Genomic DNA, 27,478 nt, shown 5'->3' with positions numbered 1-27,478 from the left:
AAATAGTTACTGCAGTACAAATTCAAAATACTGGAGAGAGTCGTCTCCCGGGGTTTCCATAAATGGACGGAAATATATATTTGCATTTTTGAAAGGCACTGGACTACTTCAAATTATAGTATATTGAAACAAACTAAATAGATAAGGAGTACTTACAGAAGAAGAAGAAGGAGTCGTCTCCTCCGCCCCGTCCTCCCCAAGGGGGGTAAGCCTCTCCTCACAACGCATAGCTCCTATGGCGCCATTTTGATGCTACCAAGCGCCCACCTCTCGTTAGCATCCCATTGACTCCCATTCATTTTGACGTCACTTTGACAGCGAATAACTTTACATCTGAAGCGTTTAAAGACTCCATTTGTCCGTTGTTTATTTCTAAAGAAACACGACAATGTATAAAAGGCTCCATTACCTTGTACCTCACGTTATGGCTCTGTAGCAGACGCTTTTATAAAAATAGGCTAACGATTGGGTCATAACCACGAGACTTATGCTGCGTTCCAGGCAACCCGTAACTCGTGTTTTCACAACCTTCTACCCGTGGAAGTGCCCTGGAACGGCAGCCAAACCCGTAACTTACTACCCTGTGCCAGATCATTGTACTCCCAGTTACAGTTTTTGACGTCACACACACATAAACAACAATGGCGACCCCCGTTGATGCTGTACAGACGCCGTTTATTAACAGTGATAAGTAGAAATAAATAGACATAAATCGGCAACGTAAAGTAACCTAGATAGCTAACGTCAACTAGCTGACGTCAACGTTAAGTAGCCGCTAGCTAACGCTAGCTAACAGGGTTTGTGGTGACTTTGCCTGGAACTCTACCAAGTTGTGAGTCGTGACTTGAAGTCATAACTTACGGGCTAAAAACTGTGTCTGGAACGCAGCATTACTTTCACACAGTAGAAGAATTACCGTATAGTACAGGAGAAGCTCACAGGCAGTTTGGACTCACATTAGCTGTTTAAGTTTAATGACTAATGTTAACTAGCATTTTAGTTAGCAATAATTAGCCTGTGCATGTTATCTCCTTAGGCTCTCCGTCTCTGTAAGATTGGGAATGATTGAGATTTCTCTCGGCACATCTACCAGAAGACTTCACACTTTCAGACAGGTTGCTCACGTCACATCTACGTCTTCAAGCTCAGTTGGAGGCTGCTCAGTAGACAAAGTGTTAGTAATTATCTGAAATCAAAAAGACAATTACAAAGAAGAAGCACTCAATAGAGTGAATAGTAATGAAGGAGCACACAAGTGTAAAAGGTCAAAGGGTAACTAAAATCAATGGGCTTCCTCCTGTTGGGAAAATGTGTCAAGTATGCAGTCAATTTATGCATAATGACGCATAAAGATTCTGCTTGTTTGACAATAAAAAAGGCATGATAATGGTGCTGGGGGGGGGGGGGAAATCAATATGTTATTTCCTCATGTGGTTATAAAAATGCAAGCTCAAATTCGTTTTTAAGAGATACAATGACACAAATGGTCTGATGGACACACTGGACATCACATTTCAGAGGTTATTGTCAGCCAAGAATCAGGGATAATATACAGTATATAGGTGAAATAGACAGTTTTTCTTCTTCAGATTTACAGTTGAATTGCAAATATATTATATTGCAAAATAAAAAGGTGCAGGTCATAATAATAACAAAATAATCATATTACTGGGTTACTTATTGATGCATTAATGTGTTCATCACTTTAAAGTTGCAGCTGGTAAAGGTATAGAGCTAATTTTAATTAGCCTATTGTATGTGTATAATCTTATCTTTTTTAATTGATTTATATTTTGTATTAATAATCTAAATCAGCAAAGTAACTGGAGTAGAAGCATATAGTCGCATAAAATGGAAATATTCAAGTAAAGTACATGCACTTAGTAACGTTGCGTCACTCCTACAGACTAGCTGCATACGTATGTAAAGTATACATCCGCGCAGGTTGTGAAATGGCCATTTTTCACACTCACTCTGGTCTAAAAACACTATTCGTATCCCCCATAAAAACACTATATTGTGTGTCAAACGAGAATATTCATGTTTACTTAACTCCGGAAATATTATGGCGTATTTTTTGATAACCATATTTTATAGTTCCACCGGGTGGGAAAGCGGAAGGATATCTGACTGTTGGCTATAAAGCCCGCTCCACTGCTCTTTGTTTGTTACAGCCTGACGGAACCCGGAAGACTCAGACACGTACACCGGTGGAAATCATTTGTTTGTAAGTAATTTAATAGTGTTCGTTGTTTTTAAACCGAGCTTTTGTCGTACATATCGTACTCTGGGTTGTTTAATCTTGGGTTGTTAATTTCGCCGTTTGTAACAAAAGCACAAGCTACATCCGCTGTTTTTGGTAGCTAACAAAGCTAGCCGCGGCCTAGCAAACTTCGAGCGCGGCCTAGCCTCGAACAGGCCTAGTCTCAGAAAACGTCTCCAATTCACAGAACCTAATGACTATTCAGCTCTTAAATTTGTCAGTTAAACCAATGAATAACCAAACATCAACATTTAAAGAGATTAAAACAGTTTAGCCTTTTGTATGCGGGCACAATAAAGACAAACGACCATATATTGCGGCATCCTGTTCCTTAGCAACGTTAGCTAGCATATTAGCTTCGTCACTCTCGTCGAACAGTCTGGTTTAGCCGAACAACTGAACCCTTATTCTGCTTCGACGTTTACTGGCTTCTTCTAGTAACACTGGGGCTAGTATTATTATTTACAAGGCTTCTAGCAGAAAGGGAAGATTATAACTTTTATTTTTTTAATTCTGTTAGGCGTCAATTTAGCTAACGTTAGCTAGCTAGCTAGATGACTCGGTAAAAAAAATAATCTTGGATATTTCATAATGTATAGCTAGCTAACTTTTATAAACTCAAAACAATAGCAGGTTGCTTGTACAGTGCAACATTAAAAGTAGCCCAGACTGGACAATGAAAGCCACAACAAAAAATAGATTTTAATAAATGACAGGCCTGATAAGCACTCATAAATGGCATTATTTTTTATAGATAGACTCAGTTAAGGAATCATTAAAAGGTCATGAAAACTGTGAAATGTGGGGTAATGAATTTGTGTACAATATTAGGAGAGTAGTACATATTAAGCAGAAATTTAACTGTAAATTAAACTAATGGCTGAAACAAATTGCTAATAAATCATAGAAAATAACGTGTTTAACTACACTCGAGTCTATTCGTCTGTACATAGTTGGGTAGATAATGCCTCATTTGCATATTTTAACATAACCTTTCAGAACCTAATGTCTTAAACTGGGCATTAATGGTAATGTCTGTTCTCCTGTGGTCTTTAAAATGTCTGAATTTGGTTTGGGAAACTGGTTTTGGTCTCAAACTCTGAGCCAGAAATCTCAACTTCAATAGCACTGTAAAAGAAATAATATTAAATTAATTAAAAAATTAAGAACTTTAAAAGCTAGTTGTTGTAATGGTGGCTAAGTTGAATAATAGAAACTAAGTAGCGTGACACTATAACAAACCACTTCCTTTGGAAATCCCCAAATGCAACTGCAGAGCAATTTATTACTGTGTATGCAAATAAAGTGAAAACAAATGTGGCTTTCAGTTTTTACTGGTTTTTAATGAGTCATTGTTTTCTGAACAGTGCCAAAATGCAGATCTTTGTGAAGACGCTGACGGGAAAGACCATCACCCTAGAGGTTGAGCCCAGCGACACCATTGAGAACGTGAAGGCAAAGATCCAGGATAAGGAAGGAATCCCTCCAGACCAGCAGCGTCTGATCTTTGCTGGCAAGCAGCTCGAGGACGGCCGCACCCTCTCTGACTACAACATCCAGAAGGAATCCACCCTCCACCTGGTGCTGCGTCTCCGTGGAGGCATGCAGATCTTCGTGAAGACCCTGACTGGCAAGACCATCACCCTGGAGGTTGAGCCCAGCGACTCCATTGAGAACGTCAAGGCCAAGATCCAGGATAAAGAGGGAATCCCCCCAGACCAGCAGCGTCTGATCTTTGCTGGAAAGCAGCTGGAAGATGGCCGCACCCTCTCTGACTACAACATCCAGAAGGAATCCACCCTCCACCTGGTGCTGCGTCTCCGTGGAGGCATGCAGATCTTTGTCAAGACCCTGACTGGCAAGACCATCACCCTGGAGGTGGAGCCCAGCGACTCCATTGAGAACGTGAAGGCCAAGATCCAGGATAAGGAGGGAATCCCTCCAGACCAGCAGCGTCTGATCTTTGCCGGCAAGCAGCTGGAAGATGGCCGCACCCTCTCTGACTACAACATCCAGAAGGAATCCACCCTCCACCTGGTGCTGCGTCTCCGTGGAGGCATGCAGATCTTCGTGAAAACCCTCACCGGCAAGACCATCACCCTGGAGGTGGAGCCCAGCGACTCCATTGAGAACGTGAAGGCCAAGATCCAGGATAAGGAGGGAATCCCTCCAGACCAGCAGCGTCTGATCTTCGCCGGCAAGCAGCTGGAAGATGGCCGCACCCTCTCTGACTACAACATCCAGAAGGAATCCACCCTCCACCTGGTGCTGCGTCTCCGTGGAGGCATGCAGATCTTCGTGAAGACCCTGACTGGCAAGACCATCACCCTGGAGGTGGAGCCCAGCGACTCCATTGAGAACGTCAAGGCCAAGATCCAGGATAAGGAGGGAATCCCTCCAGACCAGCAGCGTCTGATCTTTGCTGGCAAGCAGCTGGAAGATGGCCGCACCCTCTCTGACTACAACATCCAGAAGGAATCCACCCTCCACCTGGTGCTGCGTCTCCGTGGAGGAAACTGATCTGCTCCAGCTTGAAGATGTCTCTGTATAACCACCATCTTTATCCCAGTATTGAAGAGGAAAAACAAATCCCTTCTGCTCCAATCATTCCATATTTTTTTTTAAAGTTTAAATAAAGGTTGTGCATTCCTGACCTTTTCTTTCTTAATTTCACTTTTTGCATTTTGACTGCTTTAGCTGACAGGTTAGTGTTAAATGTGTTTTCTTTTGGGTTCCAGACTTTGAGTTGAGGCATTTTTCATCTGTAACAGAAAATACACAAACGTGTTGAAGTGATGAAATTAGACTAAAATAAGTATCTGCATGGTAGAAGAAATGTTCAGTGTGTTCATTAAGACCTCCAGAGAGGAGCCTCTATTGAAATGATGCTGTTTAAAATGTTGATCATAACTAATAAAAAGGATTCTTAAATCATCTGGTGAATTTATAATTTCAAGAGTAATTCTAGCTGACTTTCTTAACTAACTTCTGGTTCTTAAACTTATTTTATTTCTAATTCTCAACAGGAAAGTACTTGCCCTGCTTGGTGAGTAATGTCAGATTTAATTAACAGTTGAGCGCACCCATCTTACTAAATCACATAAAGGTTTTTGGGTGGTTAGGTGTGTAGTTTGTCCACAAGGTGTCGCTAGAGAGCCATCAAACTGACCTTTCAGAATCAGAAGGGTTTTATTACCAAGTACGTTTTTATTTATTTTTTTAACACATACAAGGAATTTGTGTTGGTGCACATCACACATTCTCTAAATGGAATATTAAACAATAAGTATAGGTATAAACAACCTAAGTGTATATATACACTATGTATTAAAATAAAGAGAAAAATATAAAGAGCATTACAGTAGAGAGAGAACAGTGGCATGGAGAGCCAGGGTGGTTTCCGGGCCTTGTTAATAAGGCTAGTGGCGGAGGGGAAAAAGCTGTTCATGTGAGGTTTTGGTCATGATGGGCATAAATTCATAAATGGTGACCATACTCTGTACTTAAAGAGATGGATGGAACCACACTTTAAAATCAGTGGAGCAAGTATACAGAATTTTAGTTTAGAGAAGTACTAATACCACACAATGCTCCAAAAAAAATCCTGCATTGAGTTATATAAAGCAGAGATCTTCAATCCTAGATCCTAAATTTATTTTATTTTTTAATTAAAATGGCAATGTGAATCCACCATATTGGGGCGTTTAAATCAGCCTTTGTAGAAAAACCTCACTGATGCCCGGCTTACTGGCCTATAGGGAAGGTAGTTACTACAGTAACTAAAAGTCCACAGAGCCGGTTAATCCTACGGCTTCACTGTTCCATGTGTTTACCAATGAAACATTCATAAAATCATACCAACAATTATTTTGATTGCTTTTTCAAATACAAGTCAACGTATAAAGGCTTTAGGCTGCCCTACATGTTACTGTAAGCCCAGTTTAATACGCAACTTAATTTTATCCAATATACTGTATGTAGTAGGGGGTCCCTGCTCTGGCTCTCTTTCAGTTAGGGGTCCTTGGCTTAAGAAATGTTGAAGAGCCCTGCTTTAAAGTAAAATTATAAGAAAAATGTTTTGAGTTATTAGAAATAAATAATAAAAAAAAATACTATAAAATTTAAAATTAAGAGTATAAGAAATAAATTTAAAGGATTTAAGAATATAAGCAATGATTTAAAAAATACTGTAAATTAGATCAAATAAATTTAAAATATTTAATAGTATAAGAAATAATTTTAAAAAATACTGTAAATTAGAGAAAATAAATTTAAAATATTTAAGAGTATAAGAAATAATTAAAGAAATAAGAAATAATTAAAATTATTAAAAAATAAATTAAAACAATCTGCCTTCAATACAAAGTGTCACTTTCACAGTGTTTGTTTTGTCCAACCAACACGCTTAACCTCAACATTATTACTTTATTTAAAATGTTTTTACATAAACAAAATACTTCAACCAATCAAAATTCACATACATTTTCTGCCGATCGACTAATTAATAGCCTAATCGTTCCTGCTGCACTTGTACAAACTGTCAAGGAGTTTAATTTATAACTATTTGTGTGTAAAAATCTTAATTTGTAAAGTAACTAAACCTGTCAAATAAATGTAAAAGTATAGAATTTCCCTCTAGCGGAGTAGAAATACAAAGTGCTATGAAAAGGAAAAATACCAGTACATCAAATTAGTACTTTAGTAGCATACCTGAATTAAATGTACTTTAAACCTTAATCACGTCAGGACAAAACAAACCAACTTTATATGCCGTTTTATTACATTTTCAGGGTTTTACATCCATAATGCACATAAACAATCATGTAAATCTCTATTATTCTTTAAATGCTCGAGAGAAAAAAAGCAAAGATGAACAAATGATCAATAATACTGATGCCTAACACAGGTTCAGAGCGGGTTCATGCATATATTATTATTATTTATATTGTTATTAACACATTTTGGTTGTTTCTTTGAAGCTATTCTTGTCACTGGAGGAGCTGTGCCCTGAGAGAGGAGAGGAGAGAGAGTTTGAGGTCGGGGGATAATTCGGGATGTAACGATGCATCGTGAATAAATATATAAAAGTTACAACCGGAGGAGATAATAATAATAATAATAAAAAAGAATCACGACAGAGTTTTTAAAACGTCCTGGCGCGTAATCTCCTTTACATTTCACTTGTTGCGTCTCAGTTAATTTATTTGAAGAGATTTTTGTTCTATTTTGTTATTTTGATGCGAAAAATCTAATTAATTTCTTATTTAATGTTTGTTATTTAACCCTTGTGTTGTCTTCCCGTTCCACCATGCACGTTTTTTCTGGGTCAAAATTGTGTCGCTTTTTTTGTTGATTTTTCCCCCCACATTATGAACATTTTTGTCATTTTTTTCCACATTCTTTAAAAAAAAAAAAAGTTCTTCAAATACTATAAAATTAAATAAAAACGCACAAATTCAATAATAGTAGTGAACGGATCATTTATTTTACTTGTGAAGAGCGTTGCGTGGGACCATCCGCGTTGTGATGGTTAAGGTTAGGGTAAGGGGCTAGGGAATGCATTATGTCAATGGCAGGTCCCCACAGAGATAGTGAAACAAACGTCTGTGTGTGTGTGTGTGTGTAAACAGTGTGTCTACAGGACGGTCTCAGCACAGGAGTCCCCGAAGTGAGCGTGCAGTTTTTGGCGAAAGTCTCTGTGTATTTCAGGTGGAGGCAGCCAGACCTGAGGGGGATAAAAGCGGTGGTGTTGCCTGGAGTAGAAGCCAGACTCGCCGCAGTCCGAGTCCACCTGGATGCTGAGCTGGGGCGCGGGCGGGCGCGGCGGCGGGGGCTGTGACGGCGGGCGTGGCGGAGCGTCCCCGGGGCCGAGGCTCGAGGTCTGGGAGTGGGCAGGTGAGTCAGGGCAGGAGATCTTCAGGTGTAGGGTGATGCTGTGGGAACCGGCCAGGTTACACTTTTACTCTCTCCATCTCACACATGCACACAGTTTCCAGTTCATTAGGTACACAGGGCTAAAAACACATGCTGTCTAATCCACTGGTTCTCAAACTGTGGTACCAGTACCACTGGTGGTACGCAAGGTCCCTCTAGTGCAGTAGTTCTCAAACTGTGGTACCGGTACCACTGGTGGTACGCAAGGTCCCTCTAGTGCAGTGGTTCTCAAACTTTTTTTCAATAATGTTCCCCCTTTGAATAGTTTTTTTAAGCCATGTACCCCTTAACCTGAGTGAATAATTTTTGGTAGACAAAACCAGTCTATAAAGAGGAAGAATACAGCGATAGATTTACTAAACAACAGCCTTGGACCTGGAACACATTTAAATACTGATGGAGAGAGAGAGAGAGAGACAGAGAGAGTGAAGGAAGTCACTACCCGATGCGAGTTGCGCATGCTCAGATTCAAACGGTTTACGGCACGTGTCAAACTCAAGGCCCGTGGGCCAAATCCGGCCCGCATGTCAATTTAGGTTCAATACATTTTGGCCCGCCTAGTTGTGCGCCAAACCAAAAACGTGGGAAACTGTTTTTCCAACTTGCAATTACACAACACTCAAAGCAGAATTTGGCAAATGTGGGAAACTGTTTTGAGAATTTGGCAAATTTGCCAACTTTGAGACTAAATACCGTATTTTCCGGACTATAAGTCGCTCCGGAGTATAAGTCGCATTTATTTAGAATAAATAAATCCATCTGTCAACTACACAATAGCACCCAGAACAACAGGCTGAATATGGTAGGTGTCCGGTATGTTAACGTAACACATTAACAGTTATTGATCTATACAATAGCACACAGAACAGCTAGCTACCAGGGCGTGGAGCATGGATGGATTAAAAGGCGTGGAGACGTAGCTGCACCGTTGACGAGCCCCTCCCGACTCGTTCCTCCAGCTCTGGCCATCTCGCTCTCAGCCCACGATTAGCCGATTAGCTTTCTTTGTTTTCTTCATTGCAGTAAGAGTCACCTTTTCGCCAGTCTCCCTCACAAGTTTCTCCCTCATTTCAACCTTTCTTTCTGCTGCTTGATTACCGTTTTCGGGCTGCATATTTTACTACCTGCAGTTTGTTTTCTTTCTCAGTTGTCTTTAGCAGCAGCGTTCTAGTTGTCACAAGCCTAGAGCGCCCTCTCGCGGCTGTAGACGGTAATGTTTTCAGTATGAATTAACATTTAAAAACATGTTCAATTATATATATTTTGATCCATAAGTCGCACCTGACTATGAGTCGCAGGACCAGCCAGAGTAGGAAAAAAAGTGTGACTTATAGTCCGGAAAATACGGTAGTTCCCCCAGAAGCAGAGCGTTTGCATATCCGGGCTGTGAAAGAGCTTGTTGTGGGTCAGCTGGGTGGTAGCATGCTTAGAAAATGTAATCATTGTTTTGCTTGATTTGCTAAATTGCAGGATGGCTTTGGAACTTTTTCAGGGTTTTATGTCGGCCAAACTGTAAGTGAGAAGACGATATGAGACAATAATACAGTCAAAGATATTTGACTTTTTCAAAATAAAAGCATGTCAACAAACTAATCATGCCTGACCCTGGATGGGATTCTCGTTTTCCAGTGTGGCTCTTAGTGTGGTTGAGTTTGACTCTCCTGGTTTACAGCACAATGCCAAGGGATCTGGATCCAGCAAACGTTTTAATTATCTATTATTGTGAACCATTCAGATTGGTTGAAATCCTTCATTTATGTTTAGGATGAATCCAATAACCTTCATAGACATTTTGAATATACTCCAGCTGCAACCATTAGTCCATTAATCAATTATTCAATCAACAAACCGCTGTTTAGATGACTATATAATAATTTCAGATATTTTTCATGCCAAAAAAGGCAACTATTCACTTCTCAAATGTAAAGATGTTCTGTTTTAGTTGCCTTACATGATACAACCTGCACATCAGTGTCATGAGCCACGGTTATTCTAAAAAGAAACAACCAAAATCCAATCATGATGAAGCCCCTTGTACATTTATTTGGTTAGCGTAATGGACAACGTTTAAACAGTCCCACTTGGAATGATTGATCCACCATCACTATCTGCAAAAGCAATGATGCATCACAAATTAAAAGGTGTTTGAAGGGTAACATTGGTGTCATTTTCTTATTAATCCACTGTAGTATTCCACTCAGTTCAAACTACCATTTCTTTTCAACCTGTTGAAACCTATGTCCCCATGTTTTTGTGTCTAAGTGACTGATGGGAACAACAATCTTTGACATTGGTCCAGTATTAAACGAGATCGCTGCAGTCGGCAGCGACGAAACAAGCTACAATCTAAGTTAATAGGGCAACTGTCCAGCTTGTATTTACCTTCACTAAAGTGCTCGTTTAGCCGCTGACAGACTCAGATTATTATTCTAAGTGTCTGACAACATTATGGAAAGGATCCCTTCAGAGATAGACCTTTAAAACCTCTTTGAGACCTTTCTGTTGAACCAGAAACAGCTCTGAAGTCTCTAGCTCTAAACCCACCAGACTCCATTTAAATAAACAGTACTTTTAGCGTGTGTAGAGCCAACATATCTTCACATGTAAATCAGTAAACTATGTGTTTATTTCAACCAAAACTAGAGTTGTGATGGTTGGAAAAGTGGAAAGACGACCCCAAAAGGGCTTTTCATAGTTTTATTTTGTTTGTGTCGACTTTGAATGAAGTGTATTTTACGATACTAAAATGACTGTTTATTTAAATGGAGTCTGGTGGGTTTAGCAAACTCAATTTCGTGGATGTTTTTATGTTTAAAAAAAGGATCTTACTCTTTAACAGAAAGGTCGACCTCCTTAGAAATCCTTTCCATAATGTTGTCAGACACTTAGAATATTAATCTGAGTCTGTCAGCGGCTAAACGAGCACTCTTGTGAAGGTAAATACAAGCTGGACAGTTGTCCTATTAACTTAGATTGTAGCTTGTTTCTCCGCTGCCGACTGCAGTTATCTCGCTTTATACTGGACCAATGTCAAAGGTTGTTGTTCTCATCAGTCACTTAGACACAAAAACATAGGGTCCAGTTTGAAAAAAATCTGTAGTTACACTTTAAAGTATGTACAACTGACTGAATATTCATATGCCCTCATGCACTGCATTGTACACAGTACTTTCTATATGTACTGAATTATCCTATATTAACTGCACAAGCAATGTAAAAACAAAAGTAAAATGTCTAAAATCCTCATCCAACATGAATCCACCTGAACAGAATGTGTGTTTCTATGTGGTAACTACTGCATATGTGTTGTGTTTGTCTGAAGGTGGTGGTGTCCCAGCCAGCGTGTGTGCCGGGTGAGTAAATCAGATCACGTGTAGTTTCAGCACACAGCATACCTGCGGTCTAATTCATTTTGATTGGACGAGACTGTCGAGTAAGGGTTCATCTCCTGTACGAAAACACACGGAGAGACACAAAGAGAAACATATGCACGACACAGAGTAAACATGTAAGCACACGTACAGTTCAACACAGAGAGACACGAAGATAACAATCAAGTTAACCGTGATGACAAGCAGTTGATGTTTAGAGGTTGCTCGGGACCACTGACCTTACCATGACGAGTAACTGTTAACCATCTCACAGTGGCTGGGTTTGTAACATAGTCTGCCAGCGGCAGTCATCACAGACATTTTGTGCTGCCCCCGAACGTGACATGGACTGCACGCGTTATGTTTTTAATCATCCGCTGCGTCACTTTCAACAGCTTACATTTAAAACACTACTCAGCTTTTAATGTCGTAACAACAGGCATAGCATGTGTTAAAAAGGTCATAGTATAGAATGACTTTTGTTGACATACTTTTTTCGACCTTTTTCGACATACTGACTTTTTTCGTGACTTTGACATACTATACTATGACCTTTTTCGTGACTTTTTTTCGACATACTGACTTTTTTCGTGACTTTGACATACTATACTGTGACCTTTTCTGACATACTATACTATGACTTTTTTCGTGACTTTTCGACATGCTATACTATGACTTTTGTTGACAATTTTATGACTTTTTTCTATAGACCTTTTCACAGATGTAAACATAAACATTCTAAATGGACCCAAGTTGATTTCCTGTTGCAGTGTATGTAAATGTCATCAACTGACAGGATGTAAACAAGGGGCCAGTCTGTTGCCTAGCAATGGAATTCCATTGAAAAGGTCTATACTATGCCTTTTTTTTTACTTTTTCGGACATATTATACTATGACTTTTTTGTGATTCTTTTCGACAGCATGATGTTTTGTGACTTTTCGACATGCTATACTTTGACGTTTTTGTGACTTTTTTTGACAAAGATGTTTTATTATTTTATTTTTAAGACTAACCAGATCTTAATCAGACTAACCGTCTGAAATAGTATAATGTGATGACCCCTCTTTTAACTGCTTGTTTTTTCTTTGTGTTGCAGATGCCAGTAGGTGTGGTCAGGTCGTCCTTGTGTCTTCCCAGTACTATAAGAGCACAACTCACTTGTTCCATGATGGAAAGAGAGAAAGGGGAAGCAATGCTCCATATGCTCCCTATCCTTTGTTTTTCCTTTTACCATACACCACTCCACTCGCTATTCTTTCACTCATGAACCTTCTAATGTCTTGACATTTTTTTGTTGTTTTAAATAAAAGAATGGTTTCTTTGAAGTAACTTTTTGTGTCACCTTTCGTTAATTGTCATGAAGCCATGAAGTATACCATAATCTAATAAGTATGAGTAAAGTCGTAAAAAGTCATAGTATGGTATGTTGAAAAGTCACGAAAAAAGTCATAGTAGAATATATCGATAAAAGTCATAAAAAGTCATAGTATGGTATTTCGAAAAGTCACGAAAAAAGTCGAAAAAAAAGTCAAAGTATAGTATGTGGAAAAAAATCATAGTATAGTATGTCGAAAAAGTCATAGTATAGTATGTTAAAAAAAAATCATAGTATAGTATGTCGAAAAAAATCATATAGTATGTCGAAAAAATCAAGGTATAGTATGTCAAAAAAGGTCATAGTATAGTATGTCGAAAAGTCAAGAAAAAAGTCATAGTATAGTATGTCTAAAAATTATAAAGTATGTCAAAGAAAGGTCATAGTATAGTATGTCGAAAAACTCATAGTATAGTATGTCGAAAAAGGTCATAGTATAGTATGTCGAAAAATCATAGTATGTCGAAAAAAGGTCATAGTATAGTATCGAAAAGGTCATAGTATAGTATGTCGAAAAAAAGTCATAGTATAGTATGTGTCAAAGGTGATAGTATAGTATGGAATAGGTAAAGTCACGAAAAAGTATCATAGTATAGTATGTAGAAAAATCATAGTATAGTATGTCGAAAAAAGGTCATAGTATAGTATGTCGAAAAGTCACGAAAAAAGTCACAGTATAGTATGTCGAAAAAGGTCATAGTATAGTATGTCGAAAAGTCACGAAAAAAGTCACAGTATAGTATGTCGAAAAAATCTTAGTATAGTATGTTGAAAAGTCCTGAAAAAAGTCATAGTATTGTATGTCGAAAAAAGGTCATAGTATAGTATGTCGAAAAGTCACGAAAAAAGTCACAGTATAGTATGTCGAAAAAGGTCATAGTATAGTATGTCGAAAAGTCACGAAAAAAGTCATAGTATAGTATGTCAAAAAAGGTCATAGTATAGTATGTCGAAAAGTCAAGAAAAAAGTCATAGTATAGTATGTCTAAAAAATTATAAAGTATGTCGAAAAAGGTCATAGTATAGTATGTCGACAAAAATCATAGTATAGTATATGTCGAAAAAAGTCATAGTATAGTATGTCGAAAAAGGTCATAGTATAGTATGTCGAAAGTCACGAAAAAAGTCATAGTATAGTATGTAGAAAAAATCATAGTATAGTATGTCGAAAAAAGGTCATAGTATGTTGAAAAGTCACGAAAAAAGTCACAGTATTGTATGTCGAAAAAGGTCACAGTATTGTATGTCGAAAAAGGTCATAGTATAGTATGTCGAAAAAGGTCATAGTATAGTATGTTAAAAAAAAATCATAGTATAGTATGTCGAAAAAAATCATATAGTATGTCGAAAAAATCAAGGTATAGTATGTCAAAAAAGGTCATAGTATAGTATGTCGAAAAGTCAAGAAAAAAGTCATAGTATAGTATGTCTAAAAAATTATAAAGTATGTCGAAAAAGGTCATAGTATAGTATGTCGAAAAAACTCATAGTATAGTATGTCGAAAAAGGTCATAGTATAGTATGTCGAAAAAATCATAGTATGTCGAAAAAGGTCATAGTATAGTATGTCGAAAAAGGTCATAGTATAGTATGTCGAAAAAAGTCATAGTATAGTATGTCGAAAAAGGTCATAGTATAGTATGTCGAAAAGTCACGAAAAAAGTCATAGTATAGTATGTAGAAAAAATCATAGTATAGTATGTCGAAAAAAGGTCATAGTATAGTATGTCGAAAAGTCACGAAAAAAGTCACAGTATAGTATGTCGAAAAAGGTCATAGTATAGTATGTCGAAAAGTCACGAAAAAAGTCACAGTATAGTATGTCGAAAAAATCTTAGTATAGTATGTTGAAAAGTCCTGAAAAAAGTCATAGTATTGTATGTCGAAAAAAGGTCATAGTATAGTATGTCGAAAAGTCACGAAAAAAGTCACAGTATAGTATGTCGAAAAAGGTCATAGTATAGTATGTCGAAAAGTCACGAAAAAAGTCATAGTATAGTATGTCAAAAAAGGTCATAGTATAGTATGTCGAAAAGTCAAGAAAAAAGTCATAGTATAGTATGTCTAAAAAATTATAAAGTATGTCGAAAAAGGTCATAGTATAGTATGTCAAAAAAAGTCATAGTATAGTATGTCAAAAAAGGTCATAGTATAGTATGTCGAAAAGTCAAGAAAAAAGTCATAGTATAGTATGTCTAAAAAATTATAAAGTATGTCGAAAAAGGTCATAGTATAGTATGTCGACAAAAATCATAGTATAGTATATGTCGAAAAAAGTCATAGTATAGTATGTCGTAAAAGGGGTCATAGTATGTCTAAAGTCAAAAAAAAGTCATAGTATAGTATGTAGAAAAAATCATAGTATAGTATGTCGAAAAAGGTCATAGTATGTTGAAAAGCCCGCGAAAAGTCACAGTATTGTATGTCGAAAAAGGTCACAGTATTGTGGCGGCGTAGAAAAAGGTCATAGTATAGTATGCGAAAAAGGTCATAGTATAGTATGTCCAAAAGTCACGAAAAAAGTCACAGTATAGTATGTCGAAAAGGTCATAGTATAGTATGTCGAAAAAGGTCATAGTATAGTATGTCGAAAAGTCACGAAAAAAGTCACAGTATAGTATGTCGAAAAAAGGTCATAGTATAGTATGTCGAAAAGTCACGAAAAAAGTCATAGTATAGTATGTCGAAAAGTCAAGAAAAAAGTCATAGTATAGTATGTCTAAAAAATTATAAAGTATGTCGAAAAAGGTCATAGTATAGTATGTCGAAAAGTCACGAAAAAAGTCATAGTATAGTATGTAGAAAAAATCATTGTATAGTATGTCGAAAAAAGGTCATAGTATAGTATGTCGAAAAGTCACGAAAAAAGTCACAGTATTGTATGTCGAAAAAAGGTCATAGTATAGTATGTCGAAAAAGGTCATAGTATAGTATGTTAAAAAAAAATCATAGTATAGTATGTCGAAAAAAATCATATAGTATGTCGAAAAAATCAAGGTATAGTATGTCAAAAAAGGTCATATAATAGTATGTCGAAAAGTCAAGAAAAAAGTCATAGTATAGTATGTCTAAAAAATTATAAAGTATGTCGAAAAAGGTCATAGTATAGTATGTCGAAAAAACTCATAGTATAGTATGTCGAAAAAGGTCATAGTATAGTATGTCGAAAAAATCATAGTATGTCGAAAAAGGTCATAGTATAGTATGTCGAAAAAAGTCATAGTATAGTATGTCGAAAAAGGTCATAGTATAGTATGTCGAAAAAAGTCATAGTATAGTATGTCGAAAAGTCACGAAAAAAGTCATAGTATAGTATGTAGAAAAAATCATAGTATAGTATGTCGAAAAAGGTCATAGTATAGTATGTCGAAAAGTCAAGAAAAAAGTCATAGTATAGTATGTCGAAAAAATTATAAAGTATGTCGAAAAAGGTCATAGTATAGTATGTCGAAAAGTCACGAAAAAAGTCATAGTATAGTATGTCGAAAAGTCAAGAAAAAAGTCATAGTATAGTATGTAGAAAAAATCATTGTATAGTATGTCGAAAAAAGGTCATAGTATAGTATGTCGAAAAGTCACGAAAAAAGTCACAGTATAGTATGTCGAAAAAAGGTCATAGTATAGTATGTCGAAAAGTCACGAAAAAAGTCACAGTATTGTATGTCGAAAAAAGGTCATAGTATAGTATGTCGAAAAAGTCATAGTATAGTATGTTAAAAAAAAATCATAGTATAGTATGTCGAAAAAAATCATATAGTATGTCGAAAAAATCAAGGTATAGTATGTCAAAAAAGGTCATAGTATAGTATGTCGAAAGGTCAAGAAAAAAGTCATAGTATAGTATGTCTAAAAAATTATAAAGTATGTCGAAAAAGGTCATAGTATAGTATGTCGAAAAAGGTCATAGTATAGTATGTCGAAAAAATCATAGTATGTCGAAAAAGGTCATAGTATAGTATGTCGAAAAAAGTCATAGTATAGTATGTCGAAAAAAGTCATAGTATAGTATCGAAAAGGTCATAGTATAGTATGTCGAAAAGTCACGAAAAAAGTCACAGTATAGTATGTCGAAAAAGGTCATAGTATAGTATGTCGAAAAAATCATAGTATAGTATGTTGAAAAGTCCTGAAAAAAGTCATAGTATAGTATGTCGAAAAAATCATAGTATAGTATGTTGAAAAGTCACGAAAAAAGTCATAGTATTGTATGTCGAAAAAAGGTCATAGTATAGTATGTCGAAAAAATCATAGTATAGTATGTCGAAAAAGGTCATAGTATAGTATGTCGAAAAAAGTCATAGTATAGTATGTCGAAAAAAGTCATAGTATAGTATGTCGAAAAAGGTCATAGTATAGTATGTCGAAAAAAGTCACAGTATAGTATGTCGAAAAAGGTCATAGTATAGTATGTCGAAAAGTCACGAAAAAAGTCACAGTATAGTATGTCGAAAAAGGTCATAGTATAGTATGTCGAAAAGTCACGAAAAAAGTCATAGTATAGTATGTCGAAAAGTCAAGAAAAAAGTCATAGTATAGTATGTCAAAAAAGGTCATAGTATAGTATGTCGAAAAGTCAAGAAAAAAGTCATAGTATAGTATGTTGAAAAAGGTCATATTATAGTATGTCGAAAAAGGTCATAGTATAGTATGTCGAAAAAGGTCATAGTATAGTATGTCGAAAAAAGTCATAGTATAGTATGTCGAAAAGTCACGAAAAAAGTCACAGTATAGTATGTTGAAAAAGGTCATAGTATAGTATGTCGAAAAGTCACGAAAAAAGTCACAGTATAGTATGTTGAAAAAGGTCATAGTATAGTATGTCGAAAAGTCACGAAAAAAGTCATAGTATAGTATGTCTAAAAAATTATAAAGTATGTCGAAAAAGGTCATAGTATAGTATGTCGAAAAGTCACGAAAAAAGTCACAGTATAGTATGTTGAAAAAGGTCATAGTATAGTATGTCGAAAAAGGTCATAGTATAGTATGTCGAAAAAGGTCATAGTATAGTATGTCGAAAAAAGTCATAGTATAGTATGTCGAAAAAGGTCATAGTATAGTATGTCGAAAAAAAAGTCATAGTATAGTATGTCGAAAAAAGTCATAGTATAGTATGTCGAAAAGTCACGAAAAAAGTCATAGTATAGTATGTTGAAAAAGGTCATAGTATAGTATGTCGAAAAAATCATAGTATAGTATAGTATGTCGAAAAAATCCTAGTAGGCTATAGTATGTCAAAAAAATTATAGTATAGTATCTCGAAAAAGGTCATAGTATAGTATGTCGAAAAAAGTCATAGTATAGTATCTCGAAAAGTCAAGAAAAAAGTCATAGTATAGTATCTCGAAAAAGGTCATAGTATAGTATGTCGAAAAGTCACGAAAAAGGTCATAGTATAGTATGTCGAAAAAGGTCATAGTATAGTATCTCGAAAAGTCAAGAAAAAAGTCATAGTATAGTATCTCGAAAAGTCAAGAAAAAGGTCATAGTATAGTATCTCGAAAAGTCAAGAAAAAAGTCATAGTATAGTATCTCGAAAAAAGTCATAGTATAGTATGTCGAAAAGTCACGAAAAAAGTCATAGTATAGTATGTCGAAAAAATCATAGTATAGTATGTCGAAAAAAGGTCATAGTATAGTATGTCGAAAAAGGTCATAGTATAGTATGTCAAAAAGTCACGAAAAAAGTCATAGTATAGTATGTCGAAAAAAATCATAGTATAGTATGTCGAAAAGTCAAGAAAAAAGTCATAGTATAGTATGTCGAACAAAATCATAGTATAGTATGTCGAAAAAAGTCATAGTATAGTATGTCGAAAAGTCATAGTATAGTATGTCGAAAAAAATCATAGTATAGTATGTCGAAAAAGGTCATAGTATAGTATGTCGAAAAAAATCATAGTATAGTATGTCGAACAAAATCATAGTATAGTATGTCGAAAAAAGTCATAGTATAGTATGTCGAAAAGTCATAGTATAGTATGTCGAACAAAATCATAGTATAGTATGTCGAAAAAAGTCATAGTATAGTATGTCGAAAAGTCATAGTATAGTATGTCGAAAAAGGTCATAGTTTAGTATGTCGAAAAGTCACGAAAAAAGTCACAGTATAGTATGTCGAAAAAGGTCATAGTATATTATGTCGAAAAGTCACGAAAAAGGTCATAGTATAGTATGTCGAAAAAAATCATAGTATAGTATGTCGAAAAAAATATAGTATAGTATGTTGAAAGTATGTGATGGATTACTTACAAAAGCGAGGCAATTTAAAATGCATGTAAATTAAATTTAAAAGTTGAATAACTCAGTCACCTTATTGTGCGCCAATGTGAAATGTAAAAAAAATAAAAACAGGTCATCCATGGTCACGAGCAACATCTACGAAAAGCTCTATTATCACTCTATGACATGTAATAAATGGCATCAAACATTTGCACAACTAACTACAACATGACACAACAAGAGGTGGAGGAAAGGGCTGGTGTACTCACAATCAGAGGTTTGGTTTTGGGAGGGAGGGTTAACATGGACGGGGACAGGCTCAGGGTGGGACTCTATGGCCTCCATGGGAATCTTCACTGGAGGGGGGACGACAGAGCTGTTGGGCTGAGCGACAGAGACAGGAAGTGTTCGGCATGCAGGACAAACTGAGATTTTAAAGGATGAGACTCCATATGTTCTATATTTCTGTTGTGTATGTTCTATATTTCTGCCATGGAGCTACATTGTTGTCCAAAAACTATTAAAAACACACCAATGAGCCACCCTGTTGCACTGGGTGACATGTTCCTTCATTAACATGAACACACACACACACACACACACACACACACACACACAAACACACACACACAAACACACACTGTAGTGTATTATTTTTTTTTGGCTCAATCCCAAATACACCTAGTCCCTCCCCCCATAAAAACTACAGTGTTTAGCTGTTTTATGAAATTACCGAGACTTTTAAAAATGAAACTATATACTTGTGACCGATTTTTTAAAGATTTAAAGGCTTCAAGACTTCAAGAGGACACATTGATTAATTCCTCTTTGTCAGTCCCTCCAGAAAAACACGATTATGCGATCGCATAATTCAATGCATTTTTTCAAATACGCCGCACTTTCGCCGCATAAATTGCCGATTTCCGGGCAAAATATGCGGGCCTTGCATGATTTCATAATCCCCACATTTTCGTTGCAAAAAAGTCCCATAATATATCTTAGCAGAAAGTTGAAAAAGTTTGCGTTTACTTCACACAAGAGCAGCCATTTCCCCGTTGCCATGGTAACGTTATGAAGTGAAGTAATTACGCGACGTGAACATCATCGAAAAGCAGGGTGTTTGGCGAATCACTTTTTTTTTCTCTTTTCAAATCAAAACCCAGTTTCTACTGCAATTTCATCGCATAAAACTGCATAAATATCCCGCATATTCCATCGCATTGTTTAAGAAAACGTGGCGCATAATCAAGGATTTTTGCCCGCAACTATCACAAAAAAACTGCATTTTTCTGGAAGGACTGCTTTGTGGTGTGACCTTAAAACATAGATTTTTTAAATGTTGATTTCAGTCATTTTGTGGAGAAAAATATAGAATAGCATTAGCCTTATCCTTCAGTCAGAATCATCGGTGGACACAATGGGCACAGAGATGCAGAGTGAACAGTGGGAGAGGTAGACAGACACGCTGAGAGGAGGATGGACGGACAAAAAAGACGTAAGTAAGTGTTGTACAGTGCCTTTTCAGCAACACTGTGGGACAGAGAGGAGAAACATACAGTATTAGTCAGAGGACACAAACCCAGGAATGACACACCCACAAAAGATGGAGTGACACACATTTCAATACGCAAATAAATACTGAGAAAAGAGTTGCACTCTCGCCAACTTTGGCGATTACAGTAGCTGTGTGTTGGGTCCGTGTAACGCTAATCAGTTCAATTTTCTAAGCACAAACGGACATTTGGAAAAACAGAAAAATGGGTTCCAATATCCAATTTTTCATTTTTTTCCAATTTTCTGTTTTTATTCAGAGGATCAGAAATTTAGAAAATTACAAAACTGTGTCTGAGCTCCAATTATTCAATACTGCCATGGTATTCTCTCCCTCGTTCGGATGATTTCGAGTGCACACACTCGAAACCATCCGTTGCAAGCCCCTCTGACCCCAAGTTATTTTTTTTTTTTGTCCATATGCAGTTAATGACCTGCATATTCCGCAAAGTCGAGGGAGAGAATACTAGCCTCGTGAGAGCGTCCTGATCTGGCGAGCTCCAGTTTTCCACTCCCAGATCAGTCTGGCATCTTGAGATAGAGAAAATTTGGAGCCGTTCGCCAAACGACCAACCAATCAGCGTTGGTTTTGAGGCGGGTTTAGGTGGTGATAGACAGATGGTTTATCCAATCAGCTAACCAGGATTTTCAGACAGCGGTAGCCCTAATTCTGTTAGCCGCTCGCTAATGCTTTTTCCTCTTGGATCCTTCTTTTGGAATATGGACCGGGAACCTGAAATGCGGCCTTTTATTCCTAAATTCTCGTTACACAAACGGCAAATCTCCTTTACCGACATGCTGCTAGCTTGCTGAGCTATGGAGCTATGCTTTGCCTGCAGCAGCAGCAGGGGTAGCCTGGCTTGTGGTTGTGTTTTCATATACGCTTCGTTGATCTGATTGGTTGATTTGGTTTATTCAATTCAATTCAATTTTATTTATAGTATCAAATCATAACAAAAGTTATCTCGAGACACTTTCCAAAACCCCAACAATTACAGTAATTCCATCAAGAGCAAGCATTAGCAGTGGCTATCGCGACAGTGGCAAGGAAAAACTCCTTTTTAGGAAGAAACCTCGGCAGACCCAGACTCTTGGTAGGCGGTGTCTGACGGGCCGGTTGGGGGGGTGATGAACAGTGGCGATAATAGTCACATTAAAGGTCACAGTGACGTCGAAGGTCATCGTGGTCATCGTTTATCCAATCAGCTAACCAGGATTTTTGCCCCTTCCCAAAAGTTCTCCAACGGAAAGTTCCCAGATGGATATGCCGAGCAAATGCGAAGCGATCCATCTGGTGGAGTCAGGTTAAGAGAATACCATGGCAGTATTGAATAATTGGAGCTCAGACGCAATTTTGTAATTTTCTCAATTTCTGAAAAAACAGAAAATTGGAAAAACAGGTTTAAAGATCCAATTTTTTTATTTGTAAAGGTGGAAAAAAATGAAAAATTGGATATTTGAACCCATTTTTCTGTTTTTCCAAATGTCCGTTTGTGCTTAGAAAACTGAACTGATAAGCGTTACACGGACCGTGTCGGCAGGCAGATATGGTTATCTATGTGTGTGCTGAGTAATCTTTAAATTGGATTTCCCTCACCTCATCGTCGCTGTCTGGCTCGGCCGCCTTTTTATCCCTCTTCTTGGTCTTGTCGTCCTCCTTTTTCTTCTTGTCTTTGTCTGGCAGGATGTCGTCCAGCCAGGCCAAGTCGTGTTGTGAGAATATCAGATCCAGCAGCTTCCTCACGACCATCAGACCCAGAATCTACACACGGGGGAAAGAAAATGAACCAGTGGTGGAGGAAGGATTCCCAATTAAGATTAGCAGCAGTTCACCCAGGACATACAAGTCATACGCCCGCTGACTGAATGATCATTCCTATCAGACACACACCAATCACAGCCATTCTCACATCAAGGCGCTCCTTTTAAAGGAACACGCTGACTTATTGGGACTTTGTCTTGTTCACCGTGTCCCCCAGAGTTAGATAAGTCCATACATACCCTTCTCATCTCCCTGCGTGTTGTAACTCTGTCTGACGCCCCCATCGCTAGCCTAGCTTAGCACAGATCCAGGAGGTAACCGGCTCCATCTAGCCTAGCTTAGCACAGATCCAGGAGGTAAACGGCTGCATCTAGCCTAGCTGAGCACAGATCCTGGAGGTAAACGGCTGCATCTAGCCTAGCTTAGCACAGATCCTGGAGGTAAACGGCTCCATCTAGCCTAGCTTAGCACAGATCCTGGAGGTAAACGGCTGCATCTAGCCTAGCTTAGCACAGATCCTGGAGGTAACCGGCTCCATCTAGCCTAGCTTAGCACAGATCCTGGAGGTAAACGGCTGCATCTAGCCTAGCTTAGCACAGATCCTGGAGGTAACCAGCTCCATCTAGCCTATTGCTACTATAGTGACATGCTATACTATGACTTTTTTTCGTGACTTTTTTCGACATACTATACTATGACTTTTTTTCGTGACTTTTTTTGACATACTATACAATTACTTTTTTCGACATACTATACTATGACATTTTTTCATGACTTTTTTCAACATACTATACTGACTTTTTTCGTAACTTTTTTCGACATACTATACTATTACTTTTTTTGAAAGTCTATAGTATGACTTTTTTCGACATGCTATACTATGACTTTTTCGTGACTTTTTTGACATACTATACAATTACTTTTTTCGACATACTATTCTATGACTTTTTTCATGACTTTTTTCAACATACTATACTATGACTTTTTTCGTAACTTTTTTCAACATACTATACTATGACTTTTTTCGTAACTTTTTTCGACATACTATACTATGACTTTTTTTCGTGACTTTTTTTGACATACTATACAATTACTTTTTTCAACATACTATACTATAACTTTTTTCAACATACTATACTATGACTTTTTCCGACATACTATACTATGACTTTTTTCGTAACTTTTTTCGACATACTATACTATTACTTTTTTCGACATACTATACTATGACTTTTTTTCATGACTTTTTTCGACATACTATACAATTACTTTTTTCGACATACTATACAATTACTTTTTTCGACATACTATACAATTACTTTTTTTGACATACTATACTATGACTTTTTTCGTAACTTTTTTCGACATACTATACAATTACTTTTTTCGACATACTATACAATTACTTTTTTTCGACATACTATACTATGACTTTTTTCATGACTTTTTTCAACATACTATACTATGACTTTTTTCGTAACTTTTTTCGACATGCTATACTATGACTTTTTTTCGTAACTTTTTTCAACATACTATACAATTACTTTTTTCAACATACTATACTATGACTTTTGCTCCCAATAAGTGACAAAATAACGCCAACATTTTCTCAACATCACTGATCCCTGCTACACGGACTGTGCTTCACACTGCTGGCAACGCGTTGCCTCCACCACACCTCAGCCTCCACCTCCCTAGTTCAGAGTCCAAACATGACTCAAAGTTTAAAATGGTTTTTAATGTCTTTCTTTTGGCTCACTCTTTTTACCCAGTGGACTCCCTGTTTTAGCTTAGCATGCTGCTTGGCTGGTCCAGGGAGCATTATCAATTGGGAGCCATCAGCACCAAGCGTAACTGTATTTCCATTTGTTGCAATAAATGGTGAAATCTACGACGAGTGTTACTGACTGAATTATACTCATGCTGAACGTCACAAAAACTAAAGAGCTGATTGTGGGCTTTTTTCGACATACTATACTATGACATACTATACTATGACTTTTTTCGACATACTATACTATGACTTTTATGACTTTTTTCGACATACTATACTATGACTTTTTTCGACATACTATACTATGACATACTATACTATGACTTTTTTCGACATACTATACTATGACTTTTATGACTTTTTTCGACATACTATACTATGACTTTTTTCGACATACTATACTATGACATACTATACTATGACTTTTTTCGACATACTATACTATGACTTTTTTCGACATACTATACTATGGACTTTTTTCGACATACTATACTATGACTTTTTTCGACATACTATGACATACTATACTATGACTTTTTTCGACATACTATACTATGACATACTATACTATGACTTTTTTCGACATACTATGACATACTATACTATGACTTTTTTCGACATACTATGACATACTATACTATGACTTTTTTCGACATACTATGACATACTATACTATGACTTTTTTCGACATACTATACTATGACTTTTTTTATGACTTTTTTCGACATACTATACTATGACTTTTTTCGACATACTATACTATGACCTTTTTCGACATACTATACTATGACTTTTTTCGACATACGACATACTATACCAGGGGTCGGCAACCTTAGGCACGCGTGCCACCATGGGCACGCGGGACCTTAACCAATGGCACACTGGCAATATGTGTGCAAGAGAGTTATTGGTGTGTTGAAATCATGGTTGAAATGCTGAAGCACTCTCTCATCCGCATGCCACATTACAACGTTCACAGTTGCGCGACCTCATAGGTGCCGATACCGTGGGTGCTCCGGAGCTCGAGCACCCACAGAAAATACTGAGCACCCACGTGTGCCAGACTGCCAGTTCATTTTTACATTAATTTAATATTAAACATTGCAGGTGGTGCTAAGTGGAGCGTCTGACATAGTGTGATTGGTCATGGCGGTGGCATTGATTTATAATTTCCCACGAAGCTGATTAAACTTCTCATCTCCAATCCTATCTGTCCATTTCCTAAGGTTCTGAAATGCAAACATTTTTGACAACTTTTTACTTTTTTGAAAGGGTGTGCGCGTGTGAGCACCCACGGAGGAAAACATCAATCGGCGCCTGTGCGCGACCTGTTATTTACGGTAGTCTGACTCATATCTCTGACCGGGAACAATACAAAGAGGATTACCAACGGCCGCTGGGGCAGATGAACTAACGCTAGTCTTGTTACTGTAAGGAGTTACAATTAAACCTTCGTGAGTTAAAAGCCAATACTTATCAATGCACTCACATTTCAATCTGCTCTGTCTGCTCAGTCCACCGCGCTGTTTTACGCAAACACAGCTCTACTCTGCAAATAGCACATTTTTACAAAACAAGCTAAAACAAAAGCTGTCGGTTTGTAGTCTGTTTCTTAGTTTGCAGGGAATCTTGAAATTTGGACAAATTCTTATAAACTTAAGCTGTCTGAAGAAACCATCCTCTCCACTGGAGCAGTAAATATGGATGCATTTTAAGACCAAAACAAATACATGTGGCTACTTAATATGCACGTGAATGACGCAATCGTTATGTTGGTGTTCTTCATTCTCGATAATGATGCTGGTTGTGTTATAATTATTTTGCCACAGCATCGTTTCATTATTAGTCCATTCATTATTAAAGCTGGGCTTTTCCACAACTTTTCGCTTCAGGCTCTTTGACAGTGATATTTTTGTCAGCCCATTTTCCACCAATCAGGACTGCATACTAAAACCATGTTTCCATAATCATAATAATAATATACAATAATAATAATAATAATAATTACAAGGTCCTGATTATGAGAAATAAATGTTATCAAATGTTGCTATGAAATAAAATTACATTTTGATTTGATTTGATGTCATAATAAAACGTAATGTTAATATGGCACACTAATAAACAAGAAATTTTGAAAAGGGCACTTCATATCAAAAAGGTTGCCGACCCCTGTACTATACTATGACATACTATACTATGTATTTTTTTCGACATACTATACTATGACTTTTTTTTATGACTTTTTTCAACATACTATACTATGACTTTTTTCGACATACTATACTATGACATACTATACTATGACTTTTTTCGACATACGACATACTATACTATGACTTTTTTTGATATACTATGACTTTTTTATATGACTTTTTTCGACATACTATACTATGACATACTATGACTTTTTTCGACATACTATACTATGACTTTTTTCGACATACTATAGTATGACTTTTTTCCGTGACTTTGTTTGAAATACTATACTGTGACTGACTTTTTTCGACATACTATACTATGACATACTATACTATGACTTTTTTTGACATAAGACATACTATACTATGACCTTTTTTTGACATAAGACATACTATACTATGACTTTTTTTGACATAAGACATACTATACTATGACCTTTTTTGATATACTATGACTTTTTTTTATGACTTTTTTCGACATACTATAGTATGGCTTTTTTCCGTGACTTTTTTTGAAATACTATACTATGACTTTTTTCGACATACTATACTATGACTTTTTTCGACATACTATAGTATGACTTTTTTCCGTGACTTTTTTTGAAATACTATACTGTGACTGACTTTTTTCGACATACTATACTATGACATACTATACTATGACTTTTTTCGACATACGACATACTATACTATGACTTTTTTTTATGACTTTTTTCGACATACTATAGTATGACTTTTTTCCGTGACTTTTTTTGAAATACTATACTATGACTTTTTTCGACATACTATACTATGACTTTTTTCGACATACTATACTATGACTTTTTTTTATGACTTTTTTCGACATACTATACTATGACTTTTTTCGACATACTATAGTATGACTTTTTTCCGTGACTTCTTTTGAAATACTATACTATGACTGACTTTTTTCGACATACTATACTATGACTTTTTTCGACATACTATACTATGACTTTTTTTGAAATACTATACTATGACTTTTTTTGTGACTTTTTTCGACATACT

At 36.6% G+C, this 27,478-nt stretch overlaps 2 protein-coding genes across 10 annotated transcripts in view; one reads left to right on the top strand and one right to left on the bottom strand.

The window, feature by feature from the left end:
* The first annotated feature begins 2,096 nt into the window (after positions 1–2,096).
* Positions 2,097–5,198, top strand: LOC120545129 (polyubiquitin-B). Of its 2 annotated transcripts, XM_039779158.1 has the most exons (3): positions 2,097–2,227; positions 3,631–4,547; positions 4,776–5,198. In XM_039779158.1, exons 2-3 carry the CDS (start codon positions 3,638–3,640, stop codon positions 4,781–4,783), a joined length of 918 nt encoding a protein of 305 aa, XP_039635092.1. In that variant the 5' UTR covers positions 2,097–2,227; positions 3,631–3,637; the 3' UTR covers positions 4,784–5,198. The 2 variants fall into 2 exon arrangements, with proteins under 2 accessions (XP_039635092.1, XP_039635091.1); XM_039779157.1 differs by having other exon boundaries at positions 3,631–5,198.
* Positions 5,199–7,020: 1,822 nt separating this feature from the next.
* slc4a5b (solute carrier family 4 member 5b) overlaps positions 7,021–27,478 on the bottom strand; it is a 96,068-nt gene continuing 75,610 nt past the window's right edge. For 6 of the 8 annotated variants that reach the window (XM_039779149.1, XM_039779150.1, XM_039779153.1 and 3 more), the window contains 4 exons: positions 22,313–22,477; positions 19,434–19,548; positions 11,593–11,645; positions 7,021–8,196 (listed from right to left, as the gene is read on the bottom strand). In XM_039779149.1, coding sequence (XP_039635083.1) covers positions 11,644–11,645; positions 19,434–19,548; positions 22,313–22,477 — 282 coding nt within the window. In that variant the 3' untranslated portion in view covers positions 7,021–8,196; positions 11,593–11,643. Of the gene's footprint in view, positions 8,197–10,214; positions 10,306–11,592; positions 11,646–19,433; positions 19,549–20,681; positions 20,695–22,312; positions 22,478–27,478 lie in introns of those variants that run through there. The other 2 variants (XM_039779155.1, XM_039779151.1) reach the window with 2 other exon arrangements.

The sequence above is a fragment of the Perca fluviatilis genome, chromosome 17, assembly GCF_010015445.1.
Source record: "Perca fluviatilis chromosome 17, GENO_Pfluv_1.0, whole genome shotgun sequence".
In the NCBI taxonomy this organism is placed as follows: domain Eukaryota; kingdom Metazoa; phylum Chordata; class Actinopteri; order Perciformes; family Percidae; genus Perca; species Perca fluviatilis.
Note: the sequence above shows the minus strand (reverse complement) of the source record. Positions and strands in the feature narration are given on the sequence as shown.

Coding starts and splice junctions, on each gene's coding strand:
- LOC120545129 (XM_039779157.1), top strand. CDS start 3,638: ATGCAGATCTTTGTGAAGACGCTGACGGGAAAGACCATCACCCTAGAG.